Source organism: Cervus canadensis, chromosome X, assembly GCF_019320065.1.
Source record: "Cervus canadensis isolate Bull #8, Minnesota chromosome X, ASM1932006v1, whole genome shotgun sequence".
NCBI classification, from domain to species: domain Eukaryota; kingdom Metazoa; phylum Chordata; class Mammalia; order Artiodactyla; family Cervidae; genus Cervus; species Cervus canadensis.
In genome coordinates, this window is record NC_057419.1 from 53,311,076 (window position 1) to 53,330,305 (window position 19,230).

General features: G+C 46.0%; 1 protein-coding gene across 3 annotated transcripts in view; it reads right to left on the minus strand.

The window, feature by feature from the left end:
- LOC122434999 (neurofilament medium polypeptide-like) overlaps nt 1-17,595 on the minus strand; it is a 181,071-nt gene extending 163,476 nt beyond the window's left edge. Inside the window, exons 1-4 of one of the 3 annotated variants that reach the window (XM_043458837.1) lie at nt 17,077-17,595; nt 1,717-1,796; nt 1,103-1,241; nt 572-697 (exon numbers count right to left, since the gene is read on the minus strand). In XM_043458837.1, coding sequence (XP_043314772.1) covers nt 572-697; nt 1,103-1,241; nt 1,717-1,796; nt 17,077-17,143 — 412 coding nt within the window. In that variant the 5' untranslated portion in view covers nt 17,144-17,595. Of the gene's footprint in view, nt 1-571; nt 723-1,102; nt 1,242-1,716; nt 1,797-2,702; nt 2,841-17,076 lie in introns of those variants that run through there. The other 2 variants (XM_043458840.1, XM_043458844.1) reach the window with 2 other exon arrangements.
- Nucleotides 17,596-19,230: the final 1,635 nt, after the last annotated feature.

Consider the following 19,230-nt stretch of genomic DNA (forward strand, 5'->3'; position numbering starts at 1 on the left):
TTATGATAAATACATCATGAAAAACAGAGTATTCTTGTATGCATTCCATCGAAGAGAATCAGAGAATGCAAAAATTAGCATTGAAAAATGAGCATTTTAGTGTATCTGTTCTGAATTCACAATTTATATGAGTCAAGTTGAGTTTAGAAGTTAAGGGATTTCACAGAATCACACACATTATGTTAAAGCTGGTACTAGAACCTACTTGAATGCCTGAGCATATTTCATATAAACTGATATTTATTACAAATGCACTCCATATTTGTTACAAGCAGAAATTATAAAAGAACCTGAAAATTATTAACTGTTGCTTAAAGTACTTATATAATGAAGAAAACGGTTTCCTATTTTCAACTCGATATGGCTTTGATCCGAATAAAGAAAGTTACAGACTTTCTTTATTCGCAAGTCTGTAAGTCAGACACTCAGGCATCTGGGGTCTGAACTACCTTTCAAAGAATATGTGAACTCTGTTATTAAAATAATAGTAGTGTTCCCTCTATATTATTAAAGATATAATATTCTGGAAAAACAGAAACCACATAAATTACTTTCTGAATGGATGACATACCTGCTTCTGGCATTTCAACAGGCTCTCTATTTGATGCAATCTCCCCCTTGACATCAGGACCATCTCCACCCTGACCCCCAGTCTTTGCCACAGCCAATTCCCGGAGATCAGTTTCCAGGACAGCATCTTTAAAAACAATGCATGAATTCCGCTGTAAAGCATACAATATAAACAAGGGAATGATGATATTAATTCCCTCAGTGTTATGAATTAAAAGCCTTAGGATAGTATGGTAAAGATGTAACGAATAAGAACCTCAGGAGCATTACTCCAGGAATGTTTTGCTGGAGAAAAGGGAAAGCAGAAGTTTCTGAATGCTATTACCATTTTCCTTTTCCAGGGTTGTCCTCAGACAACTTAGTTGCCCCCTCTCTCTTTGTCTTGAAAACAAGGGAACATTTGAGCGACCACACTAACTGGCAAACTATACTCTCCTCAGGATTTTAGGAATTGTCTGAAGTCCTTTTCTAATGTTTCCTTTCCTCCTCTGACTGATTATGTCTTAAGGCATGATGCACAGATATACTTTACCTTCAGAGGCATCCTTCTCCTTCTCTTCATCAGGATTCACTGGATCCTCTCCACTTACTTCCTCCTTTTCAGGTGTGATATCCTGAATCTCAGCTGGTGGTCCCTCTTCTTGAGGTTGCTCAACACTGGGCTGAGGGTCCTAGGACAGTGTGCATGCAAATAAAAACATTTTGTTGTTAATACATCTAATAGCATAAACATAGATAATACACAGATATATCTGATCATAAGTAAACCTAACAATATTTTTCCAACACAATTCTGTGTACTTACTTTTAATAAAGTGACTCTTCCCACAGAGAAGAGTTAGCTCCCATAAGAGTTACCCAGAAAGACTTTGGAAGCTATTTCAATCTATGCTGGGATGGAAGTATGCAATCTGTTGTTAATAAGCAGGAGGAGGGAGTCACTGGGCACATTTCCCGGGAATTTAACAGTATACTCATCCAGGCAATGCCAGACTGTAATGCATCTGGATCAGTGTTCCTTCCTAAGACAAACTGTCACCCTTTATCAGCATGGAAGACCTGTATCACTGCCTCTGTACTACTTGACATCATTTTCTCAAAAATAAACTTGTGCGAATAGAAAACATCAAATGGTAAGATACTCACAACCACACGTTCATCCAGCCGGGAGCAATCTGGATCTACAGGTCCCAGTGTTGATGCCCCTTGCCCATTCATATTTCTCCCTGAAAGTAGAATATTGTGACTTAGATACTGTATTTAAGAGCACAGCTACATTTGATCACTTTTATGACCATATGTTGATTATTATTTTTTTTAATGTGAAAATACTTTTAAAAGAAAACTCTGGTTAAGTATGAGTGTACATGCATTCCAATTAAACCAAATACAGTTGCTTGCAAAGCCATTTGTGTCTCTGCTAAGCCGGCAGAGAAATCACCTTAAGGTACACAGGAAGGCTGAATTTTTGTGAGGCAGTGTGATTTCACAACAGAATTCTCCATCATGAAGATACTTAGTGAAATACTGCTAGGAATTTAAAAATTCAGGGCTATTGCTCTTCTCACACTCCTATTCACCAGACCTATTTTCCCCAACTCCCCTGGAATTCAGTTGGAACACGAAGAAAGGCTCAGTCTTACAGCCTGACTATGGGGAGTTTCTCAGTGTCCGTGGCTGAGGTGAGTCTGCATGCAGAGCAGCCGGTCCACTTCTCTCTTGGCACCTTACCACAAAACCCGCGATACAGTCACAACCCCAGCGCGGTCCAGTTTCCAGGTCTCTCCTTAATCGCCCACCCCGCCCCCTGCCCAGGTCCCACTGCCGGCTCCAGATTCTGTGCCCTGTCATCAGTTCCAGGGCCCCAGTGAACCAGATATCTCAAATAGCACCCCCAAGTCTCCCCCCACCATCATCCGACCCCCTGCCCTCCTCTGCCCACCGCCCTTGCTCTCCCAACACCAGGGCAAGAACTATGGCGTCGCGACACTTGTCAGGAGAAAGATGACGACCTCGAGGGCCTTCTTCCTCAAAGGCCCCAGATCGCACTGCCCGACCCGCCCGAAACTCGCTGGCTCCCCCTCACACGTGCACACACTTAAACTCCAGACAGGACAGATCTGTGGACCTACCTGGTGAGGCTCAAGTGGTCAGAAAGGACCGGGATTGAATAAACACACCCGTCTCAGGCCCAACGCTCCTCACAGAACGCTCAGGAAGGCGGACGTGCACCGAGGCGCATGCGCACGAAGGAGTACACTGCGCATGCTCCCTGAGTTGGGCGTGAGCTGTGCTGGTTGAGGTTTTCCCGCCACTGAGGTAGTCCTGGAACCGCAGGGTCTCTGCAGGATGAGCAAGGAGGCTTGAATACTGTATTTTTTTCCTTCCAGTGCAGTCTTTCTTATGCATCCACAAACTGTGGTGATAGGAAGCCCCAGGTTACCCTTAGGGGAGCATGTGTCTCAGAAAGACCCTCATGACAGAACTAGACATTACGGTTTTTAATACCCATTTTTATACAGGCTTTGATGAAACATTTCCTTCTCTGCTTCTGGGTTTTCCAGCATGCTTGCAATGGCTTTACTCACTTCCATGGAACAAATACATAAATAGATACCCCTGCTTCCTTTTTTTGCTTGGAGCACTGTGCATTTCAATCTCTGAACTGGTAACTGATTTCTCTGAATATACCTCTGGTTCCTATACAATATTGTTCTTTTAGCATCGGGCTTTACTTTCACCACCAGACACATCCACAGCTGGGTGTTGTTTCCACTTTGGCTTAGCCTTTTCATTCCTTCTGTAGCTATTTCTTCACTCTTCTCCAGTAGCACATTCTTCTTATTCTAGTACAGCAGAAATTTTCGTACGTACTAGGAGGTTTAATTTTACCTGGTTTTACCCAAGAGAAAGGAAAACATGCTCACACAAGGACCTTTACTCATATATTCTACTCATGTACTCCGAATAGCCAAAGCTAGAAACAGCCCAACTATTCAACAACTGGTATATAGATGAAAGAAAACCAAAAGGGCATACTCGTACAAAAGAATACTATACAGTCATTTTAAAAGGAACTACTTATGCATGTAACGTCAAGGATGCATCTCAGCTGTGCCAGTGAGAGATGTCAGACACAGAAAACTATGTATTCTATGATTTCATGTCAATGGAGTTCTGGAAAAGGCACAAATATAGGCACAGAAATCTGTCTCTGGTTGCCAGTTTATAGGAGTCGAGGAAGGAGTCTGAATGCAAATAGTCCAAGGGAGCATTTTGAAACCAATGGGACGTTTTCCACATTTTTATTGTGGTAGCATTTACATGATGGTATGCATATGTCAAAACTCAACAAGCGGTAATGCTTTAAAGCATCGACTTCTATTGTATATAAACTATATATCAATACTTCTCACTTTTTTAAAAAGGACAAGGAACTTTTAAGTATGTAAATACTGGTTATTGTATCCATCCAGACCATGAGCTCAAAAACATAAAAACCTTATTTGGAATTCTTCCCAGACCTGGCCAACATCCAGGGTTTCCCATGACACCTTTGCACCCTTCTGACAGGACACAGAAACTTGGTCTTAACCATGTTTCCAATTCCCTCTCTTTCACTTCAAGTCCATATTCTTGCTGACTTCTGTCCCCTTTACTTCGAAAATGTCTAATGCATCTAGTTTTTCCCATGTCCACCACATCTGCTCTAGTCCAAAGCCTCCCTCCACTTAATTGTCAACCCCCTTCTAACCGGTCTCTCACATCCACTCAGGGTGCCTGTCTCCCACTCACCGCCCTCTCCCTCCCTCTCTTACAGTTGCAGAACTGTTCATGACTTTCTAGATAAAGGCTACTGTCCTACACAAGAACTTGAAGGTATGGTCTAGCCATTGCCCAGCTTGCTAACAACATGCAAAGTAGAGAATCCTCTTTTTGTCTCTCTTATTTGGCTTCATTCACACTCTCCAATTTCTCAAGCTTAGATTATCCCATATTTCTGAAGCCTCCTGGTCAGTAAACTACTTCAAGCTAGGCTTCAACAGTATATGGGACGAGAACTTCCAGATATACAAGTTGGGTTTGAAGAGGCAGAGAAACAAGAGATCAAATTGCAACATTCCTCAGATCATGGAGAAAGCAAGGGAATTCCAGAGACACATCTACTTCTGCTTCATTGACTAGACTGCCTCAAGGCCTCTGACTGTGTGGATCACGACAAACTGTGGAAAATTCTTAGAGATGGGAGTACCAGACTAGCTGACCTGTCTCCTGAGAAACCCGTATGGGGGTCAAGAAGCAACAGTTATAATAAGACATGGAACAACAGACTGTTTCAAAATTGGGAAAGGAGTTGTATATGGTCAATCTGTTTATTCAACTTACATGCAGAGCACATCATGGGAAATGCTGGGCTGGATGACTCACAAGCTGGAATCGAGGTTGCTGGCAGAAATATCAACAAGCTCAGATGTGCAGATCATACCACTCTAATGGCAGGAACCAAAGAGGAACTAAAGAACCTCTTGATGAGGGTGAAGAGGAGAGTGAAAAGGCTGGCTTAAAACTCAGCTTTCAAAAATATAAGATTATGGCATCCAGTCCTATCATTTCATGGGAAACAGAAGGGGCGGAATTCGATGCATGGACAGATTTAATTTTGGAGGCTCCAAAATGACTGTGGATGGTGATTGCTGCCATGAAATTGAGACATTTGATCCTTGGAAGAACAGCTATGACAAAGCTAGTATGCATGCATGCTCATGGCTTCAGTCTTGTCTGACTCTTTACGATCCCATGGACTGTAGCCTGCCAGGTGCCTCTGTCCATGGGATTCTCCAGGCAAGAATACTTTGGTGGATTGCCATGCCCTCCTCCCATGGGGCATGGCAGGGGATCTTCCCAACCCAGGGGTGAAACCCATGTTTCCTGCATCCCGTGCATTGCAGGAGGATTCTTTTTTTTTTTTTTTTTTTGCACTTATTCAGTTTAATTGAAGGTAATTGCTTTACATTTTTGTTTGTTTTCTGTCCCAAAAAACCCAAGATTTTTTTTCCCGCCATTCCACAAAGACAGAAATATAGATCAATGGAACAGAATAGAAAGCCCAGAGATAAATCCACGAACCTATGGACACCTTATCTTTGACAAGGAGGCAAGGATATACAATGGAAAAAAGACAACCTCTTTAACAAGTGGTGCTGGGAAAACTGGTCAACCACTTGTAAAAGAATGAAACTAGAACACTTTCTAACACCATACACAAAAATAAACTCAAAATGGATTAAAGATCTAAATGTAAGACCAGAAACTATAAACTCCTAGAGGAGAACATAGGCAAAACACTCTCCGACATAAACCACAGCAAGATCCTCTATGACCCACCTCCCAGAATATTGGAAATAAAAGCAAAACTAAACAAATGGGACCTAATGAAACTTAAAAGCTTTTGCACTACAAAGGAAACTATAAGTAAGGTGAAAAGACAGCCCTCAGATTGGGAGAAATAATAGCAAATGAAGAAACAGACAAAGGATTAATCTCAAAAATATACAAGCAACTCCTGAAGCTCAATTCCAGAAAAATAAATGACCCAATCAAAAAATGGGCCAAGAACTAAACAGACATTTCTCCAAAGAAGACATACAGATGGCTAACAAACACATGAAAAGATGCTCAACATCACTCATTATCAGAGAAATGCAAATCAAAACCACAATGAGGCACCATTACACACGTAGGATGGGCTGCTATCCAAGTCTCAGCAATAATGCTGGAGGGGTGTGAGAAAGGGAACCCTCTTACACTGTTGTGGGAATGCAACTAGTAAGCCATATGGGGAACGTGTGGAGATTCTTAAAAAATGGATTAGACACTGACCATATGACCCGCAATCCCACTTCTGGGCATACACACTGAGGAAACCAGATCTGAAAGAGACACGTGCACCCCAATGTTCATCGCAGCACTGTTTATAATAGCCAGAACATGGAAGCAACCTAGATGCCCATCAGCAGACGAATGGATAAGGAAGCTGTGGTACAGATACACCATGGAATATTACTCAGCCGCTAAAAAGAATTCATTTGACTCAGTTCTGGTGAGGTGGATGAAACTGGAGCCCATTATACAGAGTGAAGTAAGCCAGAAAGATAAAGAACATTACAGCATACTTGAAAGGTCGGGGCATGCCCTGGGAAAGTGCCGCAAGGCAAATTCCGGAGGCTGGCTAAACTTCCTGGAATCGACCCCCTGCAGCCTGGTCCAATCATGTACCAACACAGAGCCCTCGGACACTAACCGCCGCTGTAGCCCGCGCTTTCTTCCTTATATGAAAAGACCTGGCTTAAACGCCGGCCCTGGCTATAAAACCCCACCCCACCCCTCATACCTCGCAGACTCCCTTTGTCTCCTCACTCACCTGCCCCCGGGAGTTCTGCCCGAGAGCGACCGCTCAATAAAGGCCTTCACCACCGGTCCTTAGAGGCGGCTCTTTTTCCTCCCACGGCATTTTTCTAACATCTGGCGCCCAACGTGAGGCTCGAAGTGAGGGCCCCGGCACTTGCCGTTGAGGTCCCCTCGAGCTCCACCGCCGCGGAAGCCTCAGACCCAGGCGGCTGACCAACCCCCCGGATGGCAGGATACGGAGTAAGTCCCTTCGGCTTTGGGGCCTGCACTCCCTGGCGACCACCTCCTAGGGCCCCATAACGGGTGCGCACTTACTGGGCCCTCCCGGTCACCAGCTGGTGGGGAGACGTCCCCAGCGGCTGAGTAGACCTCTGGCTTCGGCCTCCGGCTTCGGCCTTTCCGGTCACCAGCTGGTGGGGAGATGTCCCCAGCAGCTGAGTAGACCTCCGGCTTCGGCCTCTGACTTCGGCCTTTCCGGGTCCCTGCAGTCGTGAGGAAGATGTTCCCCGCGACTACACGGATCTCCAGCTCCCCTTGACTCGTCCGAAGACGTTCGGACAGCGGGGGTTGCCTCCACGCCCCGTGGTCGTCATGGGATCGACAGCCTCCAAACCCGATCCCCAATACTCCACCCCCTTAGAGTGCCTGCTGGCTAACCTGCGGACTCTAAGACTAAAGGGAGATATCTGTCCCAAGCAGCTCACTTTTCTGTGTTCACAGGCCTGGCCTCAGTATTCCCTAGATAATGGCTCACAATGAACAGCCACAGGGACACTAGACTTTCACGTCCTCCGTGATTTAGATAATTACTGCCGGAGAAGGGGAAAATGGTCTGAGGTCCCCTATGTTCAGGCCTTTTGGGGGTTGCGCTCTCGCCCCACCCTGTGCACTACGTGCGCTCCTAGCCAAATCCTACTCACCATGGCCCCCCCCGACTCCACCCTCCCGAGCTAAGCCGACTCCTCCCGTCTCTGAGTCTTCTGCTTTCTCTGTTCCCCCAGAAGATCTGGTGGCCCCGCCTCCCTATACCTCTCCCACGGCCCCCTCCCCTTCCTCTCCGGTTCCTAACCCCTCCCCCTCCTCTCCGGCCCCTCCTAACCCCTCCCCCTCTAACCCTACTCCGGCCTCTTTTGCTCCTGTTCCCGCCCCTGAGGCTTCACCGCCGGCCCCAGATCCTCCGGCCCTTAACCCTATCTTGTATCCTCCCCTTTCCCCCGTCACTCCCTCCTCTTCTCCGGTTAGCTCCCACACTCGCTCCCATAGCAACCCTCCAGTGCCAACCCCTCCCCTGAGCATCCCCCGGGAGCTCAGGCAGTTCCTGACACCGACCCTGATTGGAACTACCAGGAAGGGGGTGGCGGCCAGCTGCGGGTACGCTATATGATAGAGTGTATCCTCGATGGGATGGAAACGTCCTCTCATAAGGTAGTAACCCTCCTCAAACTAGATGAGGTGACTCAGGGGCCCGATGAAAACCCAGCCATGTTTCTTAATCGGCTGACTGAGGCCCTTGTTCAATACACCAGACTGTCCCCTGAGTCCCCCATTGGGGCAGCTACCTTGGCCAATCGTTTTATCTCCCAATCCGCACCTGACATCCGGAAAAAAGCTGGCCAAGGCTGAGGACGGCCCTCAGACCCCTATTCGAGACCTGGTAAAAATGGCCTTTAAGGTTTACAACACCCGTGAAGAAACTGCTGAGGCCAGCCAAAGGGCAAGGCTCAAGCAAGAGGCCGAATTTCAGGCAAGCCTCCTAAACCAGCAAACCCAGGCCTTGGTAGCGGCCCTGCGGCTGGCGGCGGGCTCGGGGTCCCAAAACACCCCTCCGGGGGCCTGCTTCAAGTGCGGCCAAGAAGGACACTGGGCCAAGATGTGCCCCAATCCGCAACCTCCTTCCAAGCCGTGCCCGTTGTGCAAACAGCGAGGACACTGGGCTAGTGACTGTCCCCAGGCCTCTCGGGCCCCGACCTCTAGGGGCCGGGGACCAGAGCGCCCCAGGGAGACCTCCTGCCCTCCTCCGGCCTTCGAGCTGCTGAGCTTCGACGATGGCTGACGCCGCCCAGACTCGGGAACCCCGATAACCCAAGCCAAGCCCAGGGTAACGCTCCAGGTAACGGGTAAGTCTGGTTAATGCGGGGGCTACCTATTCGGTCCGTCCGTCTTTCGGGGACACTTTACGTCCTTCCGAGGTGTCGGTTATGGGCATTGACAGCCAACCCTCATGTCCGCTCCAAACCCAGCCACCACCCTGTCAATTAGATTCCTGCCTATTTACCCACTCCTTTCTGGTCATCCCCTCCTGCCCTACTCCTCTCTTAAAAAGAAATATACTCTCACAGATCTCCCAGCAGGTGGCTACGGCCCTGGACATCGACTGACATCTCCACATCCCCTATCGGCCCCAATCGTCAGGCCTAGAACAAAGGCGCAGACAGCTCCAAGAAAGCCCCCTCCGGACTGGACTCAATGGGTCCAAGAAATAGCGCAGGCTGCGACCGGATGGGCCATGCTCCTAACAGCTTACACTCGACTCAATCAAGAAGACATAGACCCACCTCACAATCCTGCATAAGCTGACCTTTCGTCCCGGCTGGACCCTACCCCTCGTCGCCCCCGTTCAGCAGGAAATAGCCAGACAGAACCGGCGCCCCTTGTCCTATAAAAAAAAGGCCGGGATGAAAGGTCGGGGCATGCCCTGGGAAAGTGCCGCAAGGCAAATTCCGGAGGCTGGCTAAACTTCCGGGGACCGACCCCCTGCAGCCTGGTCCAATCAGGTACCGACACAGAGCCCTCGGACACTAACCGCCGCTGTAATCCGCGCTTTCTTCCTTATATGAAAAGACCTGGCTTAAACGCCGGCCCTGGCTATAAAACCCCTCCCCACCCCTCATACCTCGCAGACTCCCTTTGTCTCCTCACTCACCTGCCCCCGGGAGTTCTGCCCGAGAGCGACCGCTCAATAAAGGCCTTCACCACCGGTCCTTAGAGGCGGCTCTTTTTCCTCCCCCGGCGTTTTTCTAACAATACTAACACATATATATGGAATTTAGAAAGATGGTAACAATAACCCTATATACAAAACAGAAAAAGAGACACAGAAGTACAGAACAGACTTTTGAACTCTGTGGGAGAAGGTGAGGGTGGGATGTTTCGAAAGAACAGCATGTATATTATCTATGGTGAAACAGATCACCAGCCCAGGTGGGATGCATGAGACAAGTGCTTGGGCCTGGTGCACTGGGAAGACCCAGAGGAATCGGGTGGAGAGGGAGGTGGGAGGGGGGATTGGGATGGGGAATACGTGTAACTCTATGGCTGATTCATGTCAATGTATGACAAAACCCACTGAAATGTTGTGAAGTAATTAGCCTTCAACTAATAAAAAAAAAAAAAAAATCAGCCATAGGTACACCATGCAGGTGAATTCTTTACCACTGAGCCACCAGGGTAGCCCATGTCAAACCCAGACAGCATAGTATAAAGCAGAGACATCACTTTGCCATTAAAGGTCCATATAGTCAAAACTATGGCTTTTTCAGTAGTCATGTACAGATGTCTGAGTTCGATCATTAGGAAGGCTGAATACCTGAAGCCTTAGAATTAACTAATTATGTAACTCAGCTCTCAGCTTTTCAACAGGCATTAATGGAAGTCCGGGAGGTGACTCCTGACCCAGCCTCTGAATCAGGCAAGCCTCTACTTGAGCCAGGAACCGAGGTCCTGATAAAAACATTGGGATCTGGGGCCAACCCTCGAACCCCTCTGGGAAGGCCCTTACCAGGTTGTTCTTTCTTCTCCCACCGTTGACAAAGTGCCAGGAAGTGATTCGTGGGTGCATCAGACTCGAGTTTAAGAGGTGGCACCGTGAACAGGACTAAGTGACATCATTTTATGTCTTTACTTTTTATGCTCTGACTTTGTGCTTTTCAGATGGGCCTGATAATCTATGTGAGCCTACTTCTGCTGACTCCAAAAATCCCGAGTCTGCCGTTTGATCCTCAAGACAATGCCTTCCTGTCCTGGGCTCACTCCTATGCTGCATTCTACAATCAGTCTAACTGCTGGGTCTGCAGAGTGCTCCCCTCCTCATCAGTGGAACGCTTCCCATGGTGGACATCTCCACTTCAAAGAAAAGACTTTCTCCAAGTCCAAAAATACCTTCGACAAAAATCGTATGTGATGCCTCTTCTTAATCTGATGACATATAACAACCCTAAGACGGACTGGTACAACACTTTCTACTTTAACTACGGATATAACGTGACTCTTAATTTTGATATGCATTGTCTTGTTTTAATGACTATTTCATTACACATAAGGTAAATGGGTCTAGATCTAGTGGCTTTTTACCTGACGTTTATCAAATATGGATTGATATAAGGTTATATGGCGAACTCCTGAAAAAGGACATCTAATGTCTCCTGCCCCTATATGCTGGGAACAAATAGAGCCATCCCCAGAAGTTAGCCAACAACTTAATTATAATGATTGGAAACAATTGGGATTTTTGCCTCAGGAAATATGCAAGGGAATCATTCCCGTATTTCCCAACCCCAGTTCAGGTCCTTCCTTTGCCTGTCCAGGCACTAATTGGGACTGGATATCTCAGTCACGCTGGCTTGCTCCAAACGGGACCTATTGGATATGTGGCTCTTACCTATGGGCATGGCTTCCCCCTGGCTGGATAGGGAGATGCACCCTAGGTCTAGCTTTTACTCACGGCTTCATATTTTCAGAGCTTCCAGAAAAGCCTGCTAATTTACCACACCTTAAGCTTCAGTTGGCAAGGTCTGTATTTCACTGATGTGATTATTTGACTGCTGTCTTTGTTCCCTCTCTGGGAACCACAGATGTTATGCTGCAAGTGAATGCTTTGACTAATTTTACTCAACAGGCATTACAAGATTCTCAAAAAGCTCTTTCAGTTCTTAAGGCTGAAGAAATACAAATTCGAAAGGTGGTTTTACAAAACAGATTGGCCTTAGATATTCTGACAGCTGCACAAGGAGGAACTTGTTCCATTATTCATACCCAGTGCTGTACATATATACCTGATATAAGCACTAATATTACTCATTTTTCTAAACACATGAACAAGATGATTCAGGCTATGGATGCTCCTGAAGCCTCAATTGCCTCACATTGGGAGATGTTAACTAGTTCCCCATGGTGGAAAACTACCTTAATTATAATAATTCTGATTATCCTGTTTTTGCAGTTTGCTCCCTGCACCTGTAACTGTGTAGCTGGATTTGTTTCTAGTCGCATGAAGGCTTTTAAGTCACAAATGGCTGCTCAAACGCCTGTGACCATGCAGCTTCCTCCAAGTACTACTTGGGACCCCTGGATCAGAGACCCTCAATATGAGGGTTAGCACAAAATGTTGCCTCACCAATTTAGGGACAACCTCCCTTATCAGCTCGGAAGCAGTTATGGAATGAGAACGATGCCCCTTTCCCTGGGCAACATAATTCTCCTAAAAGAAAAGAGGGGAATGAGAGAGGAAGGCCAGGGGTCTCCAAACGGAGGACATAGGCTGCAAGTGTCAGACTTTTTTTTCTCTCTCTCTTAAGCAGCAGGAAGAAAGAAACTAGTGTTATATTTTTTCCCCTTCTCCATACAAACATGAAAAGAGGTTTCGCTTAAAATTTTGTGTTGCCATAATGACACCTGGTTCCACCTGAACTTAACTTTTCTCAAACCTTGGGCGAACCAATGCATTTTTCTTATGGAAATGCTTGTCTTAAGTTATGTTAATGTTCTATGCATTTACCCTAGACTCTGTCTTCAAGGGGGTTCTGCCTAAAGGCTCAGAACCCACTTGACAAACCAGTATGTTAAACTCATATCTTGTTCTCCTAATCTATGTTAATGAAACTATATATTTGTATGGAAATCTGCCTTTCTTCAAGATTCAAGTCAATCATTTTATGGCCCAGGATGACTCACCTGCTGCCAATGTTATCTCAAAATGCATGTTGTGGGTGAGGGGCCTGGTGCCATTCTGAGTTTTGAGACATTTCCTGTTTTTAATTAGCAGACTGCTAGTAGCTATATAACATCCAGCTAAAGACTAGCAGGGGGGCACTCTTTCTGCCTCCCTTCTGATGTCTATGTCAGAAGCTTCCTCTATCTCTTTTGTGCTTTAATGAAACTTTATTACACAAAAGCTCTGAGCGATCAAGCCTTGTCTCTGGCCCTGGATTGAATTCTTCTCCTCCAGAGGACATTCCTGGTGTCTTTCATTGCTCAGCAACAACCTTTCACTGGGAAGGATTGAAGGCAAATGGAGAAGGGGGCAGTAGAGGATGAGATGGTTAGATAGCATCACCGACTCAACGGACATGAATTTGAGCAAACTATGGCAGACAGTGGAGGACAGAGGAGCCTGGGGTGCTACAGTCCATGGGGTCTCGTGAAAAGAGTCAGACACAACTGAGCGATTGAAAAAGAACCACCACCACCTTACCTTTGAGTTTTCCTAAGGTGCCACAGCCCCACTCTCAGCGGGGCTAAGAAACTTTCTGTGTCTGTCAGTGCTAAAGGCTGAGACTTACGTCTTCACACACTCAGCGCCCCCTGCTTAAGGTTGATGGCGGGTCCTTAGAACACTCAACACTCCCTCCCAGAGCTCAGAGCATGGAGTGGTCTCACAACAGTAATGGAGCACCCTGCCCTGCTACAGAAATGGGAGCTGTAGCTGTTTGCTGCTGCTAAGTCACTTCAGTCGTGTCCAACTCTGTGCGACCCCAAAGATGTCAGCCCAACAGGCTCCCCCATCCCTGGGATTCTCCAGGCAAGAACACCGGAGTGGGTTGCCATTTCCTTCTCCAATGCATGAAAGTGAAAAGTAATGTGAAGTCGCTCAGTCATGTCCGACTCTTAGTGACCCCAAGGACCACAACCTACCAGGCTCCTCCATCCATGGGATTTTCCAGGCAAGAGTACTGGAGTGGGGTGCCATTGCCTGTAGCTGTTTACCCCCTCTTAATATGCTTTCTCCCTTTGCATTGAATTCACTTCCACATTTCTTCTTTGAGTCACCAAATGGAACTCTTCTCATCCCCAACTGGTTAGTGTAAGAAGCTGCACCTGCATCTCTATCAAGGATGGTGCATGTACCCCCTGCGCTCTGTATTTTCTTCCTCCTTTCCCTTCAAAATCTGTCGACTCCAAGACATCACAAAAAGGGCTCCAGATCACCCACAAAAGGGGCGGTGCTGCAGGGAAGGCTGTGACTCTCATCCACAGCCTGAGTCAAAGCAGGACTGTGTTATAAGTGTCACAAGCTGCCCCACTGCATCATGGGAGCCAAAAGAGCAATGGTCTGAAAGTCCTAACACAGACACTTATGTGGATAGAACACCAGTGTCTTCCTAGGGACCTATGAGTTGTTGTTTGGTTTGGACTTATAGAAGCAGTGACCTTTTTCACAATGCTTGCCTGCTTAGCTAACCTTCCATCAGGACCTCTCTCCTCCCCTACAGCCCCCTACCTACTGTACCAAAAATCATACTTCTGACTTCAGTGTGCTGATTGGGTTTTCACCTGGCAGGGATACCAACACAACTTTTTATGCTGAAACCTCAAGACACCTGAAGAGAACGAGTTTCCAGGCAGTCCATCTTTCAATTATAATAGAAAAACTGCCTATGTAACAATGAAGATACAGCAAATTAAAATACTAATAAAATATTATTTGGAAATTATCTAGAATGTCACACTTAAGAGAAAAAAAATTTAGTACGTCATCTATTGCCTTTCAGGTTGAATTTTCATTTAAGAAAATTACGAGATGGGTGAGGTAATGTCTCCATATTGTATTTGTTGTTCTGTTTATCATTATATTATTGCTATGGTTATGCTACTCTCCAAAATGATGAGGGTGCTCCACTAATGTCTGTCACGGCAAATACATGTTTACAGCTTGATATGGACTAGGAACTGTTCTCTGTGATCTTTGCATGTTGACATGACACCCCATGGTCTTTCATGCACTTAGGAGAAGCTGTGTTCAATCCATCTACAGATCCATCATAGTGTTTCATGTGGATGGACATGTTGATCTGCCTTCTGATCCACAGTAGACTAGACACTGCGCTGTATTCCAGATTGGGAGTCAGGTACCACACCTGTCTGTTTCTCTCTGGCCTGGGCATCCAACTGACTCAGCTCTTGCCAGCTAGGTGACTTTGTGCAAATTCATCCGCCCATTAACGTCTAGGTGTCTCTGCTCCTCAACTGCCAAAAGGGACGATAGCATGAAAAATGCTTACCTTACAGTGTTGCTATGAGTACTGAAAGACTTTTGAGTACATATAGAGTACATATGTACATTGGGTACATATGGAGAGCTAAGCACGATCCCGAAGGGTGAGCTTTCTTTCCTGTCTCTCTTCACTTCCGTTTCTGCTTGTACTCATATCCCCTTGTCCCTGCCCCCACGCTTTTACCTCCCCAATTTCAACTGATCCGTGTCATCTCTGATCTGTGCCCCTGTCTTCAGACTCTCCATCCCAAAACACAGCTGAACAACTCCTCATGACTTACCTCAGAAAATATCCATATCATCACCCTTGGATTAAACAATCATGAGTAAGTATTAGTGGAAGAAATAAGAAACACAACAAAACTGGAAATGTGAAAACTACACAAGAAATAAAGCATTACTGATGATCGTTTGACTATTAACATCTTCACATCTTCACCAGATTCAGATCTTCAGAATTTGATTGAGAATTAGACTTGATAAAAATAATGGCAAAAAAAGGCCATGTGATGAGATTTCTTCGCCTTTCAATTTCCCTGGACAATGTTTTTAAAAATTTATGTACTCATGTTCTATAACTGTCCATTGACCACTTGCTTTCCCATCATGATGCAAATCCTATGAAGAGGTCATTAGACGTCTAACTTCACAGAGAATAGTCACTAAACTTTTTCATATGAGCACATGATGAAACCTAAATATTTCCTTTAAGCTTCACCATATCCCCATAAGAAGAGGGGGATACTCACCGTGCTTAAAAAAAACCCTCCGTCATGCCTCATACACTCCATTCTTGAGGCCCCGAAAGGCCTGAAATGATAGTGCAAGGTCCATGCAGTGGGTCAAAGGTGGTCTTGACATTGTGTCTCTGGAACAATCTCCAGGGAAATGTGGAACAGCAATAATATTAACAACAGCAATGACAACAGCTAGAATTGGCACATACTGTCCTGACAATTTCCCATGTCTTAACATGGTCAGTGGTCTACACTGCCCCGTGAAGTAGTTAAATTTACTCCAAGCTGGTGTTCCCATGTGGTGAAAAGAGGAATGAGGCACAGAGGTGCTACGTAACTAGTTCAGTGTCATCCAGCAGTAAGGGAGCCACAGGTCTGGACGCACTGTGGAAAACCCTGGGTGTTCTGTATTTATTCAGTCAAGGGTAAGATCCAACGGCTATGGCAAAATATGTAGAATAACAGCTACCACATAACAAAAATTGATCTTACATCATAGAAATGCACACAAAATAGATATCCGATTTCTTCAGAAATCTTTCAAATGGAGGCTTGACAAGACTGGCATCAGGATGTTTTGTAGACACGATGGTCTGAGAGCCTCCTCAGAACAGCAAGACAGCATGTCAGTGAGTCTCCTAGACTGGAGGTCTTGAGTTTGTGCATCAGAGAAGGCAGGAAACATGCTCACATGCTCACAGAGACATGAGCCTGGCAGTAGGCAAAATAAGACCATGTCTCTGCTCCGGTAGTGCCTAGACAAGTTGTCCATGTCAATCAGAACTGAGGAATTCTTTTTTAAAGGTGCAGATTCCATGATCTACACTCAGTGAATCTCACTCAGTGCGGCTACAACAGTGCCCTAGAATCTGTGAGATTTCACTATACTTGGGAAACTCTCAGGGACTTTATTAAACCCCTTTGGTAGTGAGACTGTCAGGAAAATAAGGAAATTAGAGATCGGAACAGATATTAGGAAAACTGTATAGATAATCAACAAAACCCAAAGCTGGCTCTTTCAAAAGGTCAATATGAATTCATAAATTTCCATCCACAAGAATAAAAAAAAAGATAACTAAAGACAAAACTTACCAATATCAGGAAAGAAATAGGTTACAGATCCCACATTTCTTAATCCAATCATTTCATCAAGGTGCATTGGGCCAAATCCAAATAATGTGATGAAACCACTCGTTTTTTTTTCTCATTGTCCTCCAGCTTCCCCTTCCTGCCTCTCTCCTTTGCCCCAGTTCCTTTCTCCTTCTTAAGTCCTGCCCTCCATCAAGAGGAGCAATGTTATGAGGCATGATTCATGATTATAACTGATGTCCACTGCTTGGCTGACATTCAGCATGGATGCTATCATCCCTGCAGCTGGTACACTCAAGCTCTCTGTCTCTCATGATGGAGCAAAAGGTTTCACTCTAATTTCAGGTATAGGTAGGAGAGAAGGTGCAGGGCACATGTTGGAGCCTTGAGTCCTTCATCTATGAAATGCAGAAGACCACAAACTGTGGGAGAAACAGAAATAGCGGCACCAGGCCCCTTTCAATGAGAGCTACGTGCCAAACCCAGCACATCACACGATTCCTTGACATTCAGGAGCACACCAAGTAGATTTCCATGCCAGGACTGTTGCATTTATTGTTCCTTCTGCCTGGAATGCTCTTCCCTTAGGTAACCCCCCGGACTGCTCCCTTACTTCCTCCAGATCTCTGCTTACTTGCCATCTTTCAGGGAGTCTTTCCCTCATTATCTTGAATAAAATAATGACATCATACCTACATACACCTTTTCCCCTGATGCAGCAATATCTTTCTTCATAGTGCCTGCCACCCTTGATTATTTACTGACCACCAAGTCTATGAAAGGAGAGACTTGGTTGGATTTGTCCTGTCCCAAACTCCTCCAATAGTGCTCAGGTCTATGGCAGGTGCTCAAAAACATTTGCTGAAGGACAGTCTGGAGCCAGGCCCTTTACACACATTGCTAACATGCACAGGTACCTTCCAAGATGGGCACTGGCCCCACTGTATTAATTATGAACAAACTGAGATTTCAGGAGACAACTGATTCACTCAACAACACACAGTCAGCATGTCAGGTTCCAGGCTTCAGAATCATATCTGCCAGCTTCCAAAACCTCAGTTCCCAGACAGACCTCACAGCCAAGAACATAAGAGGTTTTATTTCTAACACAAAGACTCCAAACAGCTCATAGATACCCAGAGACATCAAAAAGAGCTCACTGAATCTCTACACAGAGAGCACGCAGCTCGAGTCTCAGACGCTCAAACACAACAGAAAACCATAAGCATACACACTGTGACAGAGACCCTGCAAACAGCCCAAAGTCTTCCAGACAGAAAGAAATGAGAACTGCACAGATACTTCACATCATGGAGACTGACTCCCAAACCACAGGGACACTGACCGACCTAATACAAAACCCCCTAATCGGAAAGACAGAAGTTTTAATAACTCAAGAACATCATACACTCTTAAGACACAGTACCCAGACAAATGAAAAACTTGCAACCTGTGCATAGATCCCCAAGGAGCTGATAGTTCACACCTTAAGACTGACCCATCCTTAAAGCAGCACAGAGGAATCACAAACATGGATCGGAATTCAAAAGCTCAGTGATCTCACATTCTGGAGTGCATATGCCTACACATAGATCTCTCACCCAGGGACTGAAAAGCCAGAAAGCTCCAAAGATGCACATCACGGTATACAGGCACACATCCTAGAGGCTCACAAAATCCACTCAGATCAAATATCCCATCACTCACAACTCCACCCAAAGGCTCAAGGAGATCAAATGTACACGAAACAGCACCTGTGTTGTCACACATAGCAATACACAATCCCAATCTGCCAGATACAGGTTACGCTCCAGGGAGAGACACCAAACTCAGAGACCTCTCCCTGGACATGAATTGCAAGCATTTGTGCGAATGACCCTGTGCTGCCACATGCTCCAGACTGAGCGAGAGCTAAACAAGACTGAAACGCCGTCACCATACACAGCCAGCGACTGCGCCAAACCTCGCCACTAACCAGGGCAGCTATTCGATCCCTTGAAGAAAAGCATGAAAACTCGGAGGAAAATTGTATGCTCTGAGAAGTCGCACACGCCAACGCGGGCGCACGCGGATACAGGCGCCTCCCGCCGTCAGTTCCAGTTCTGGGACCACAGTGCCGGCAATCACGCGGCGGCCAGTCACTGCCCAGAACGCTTC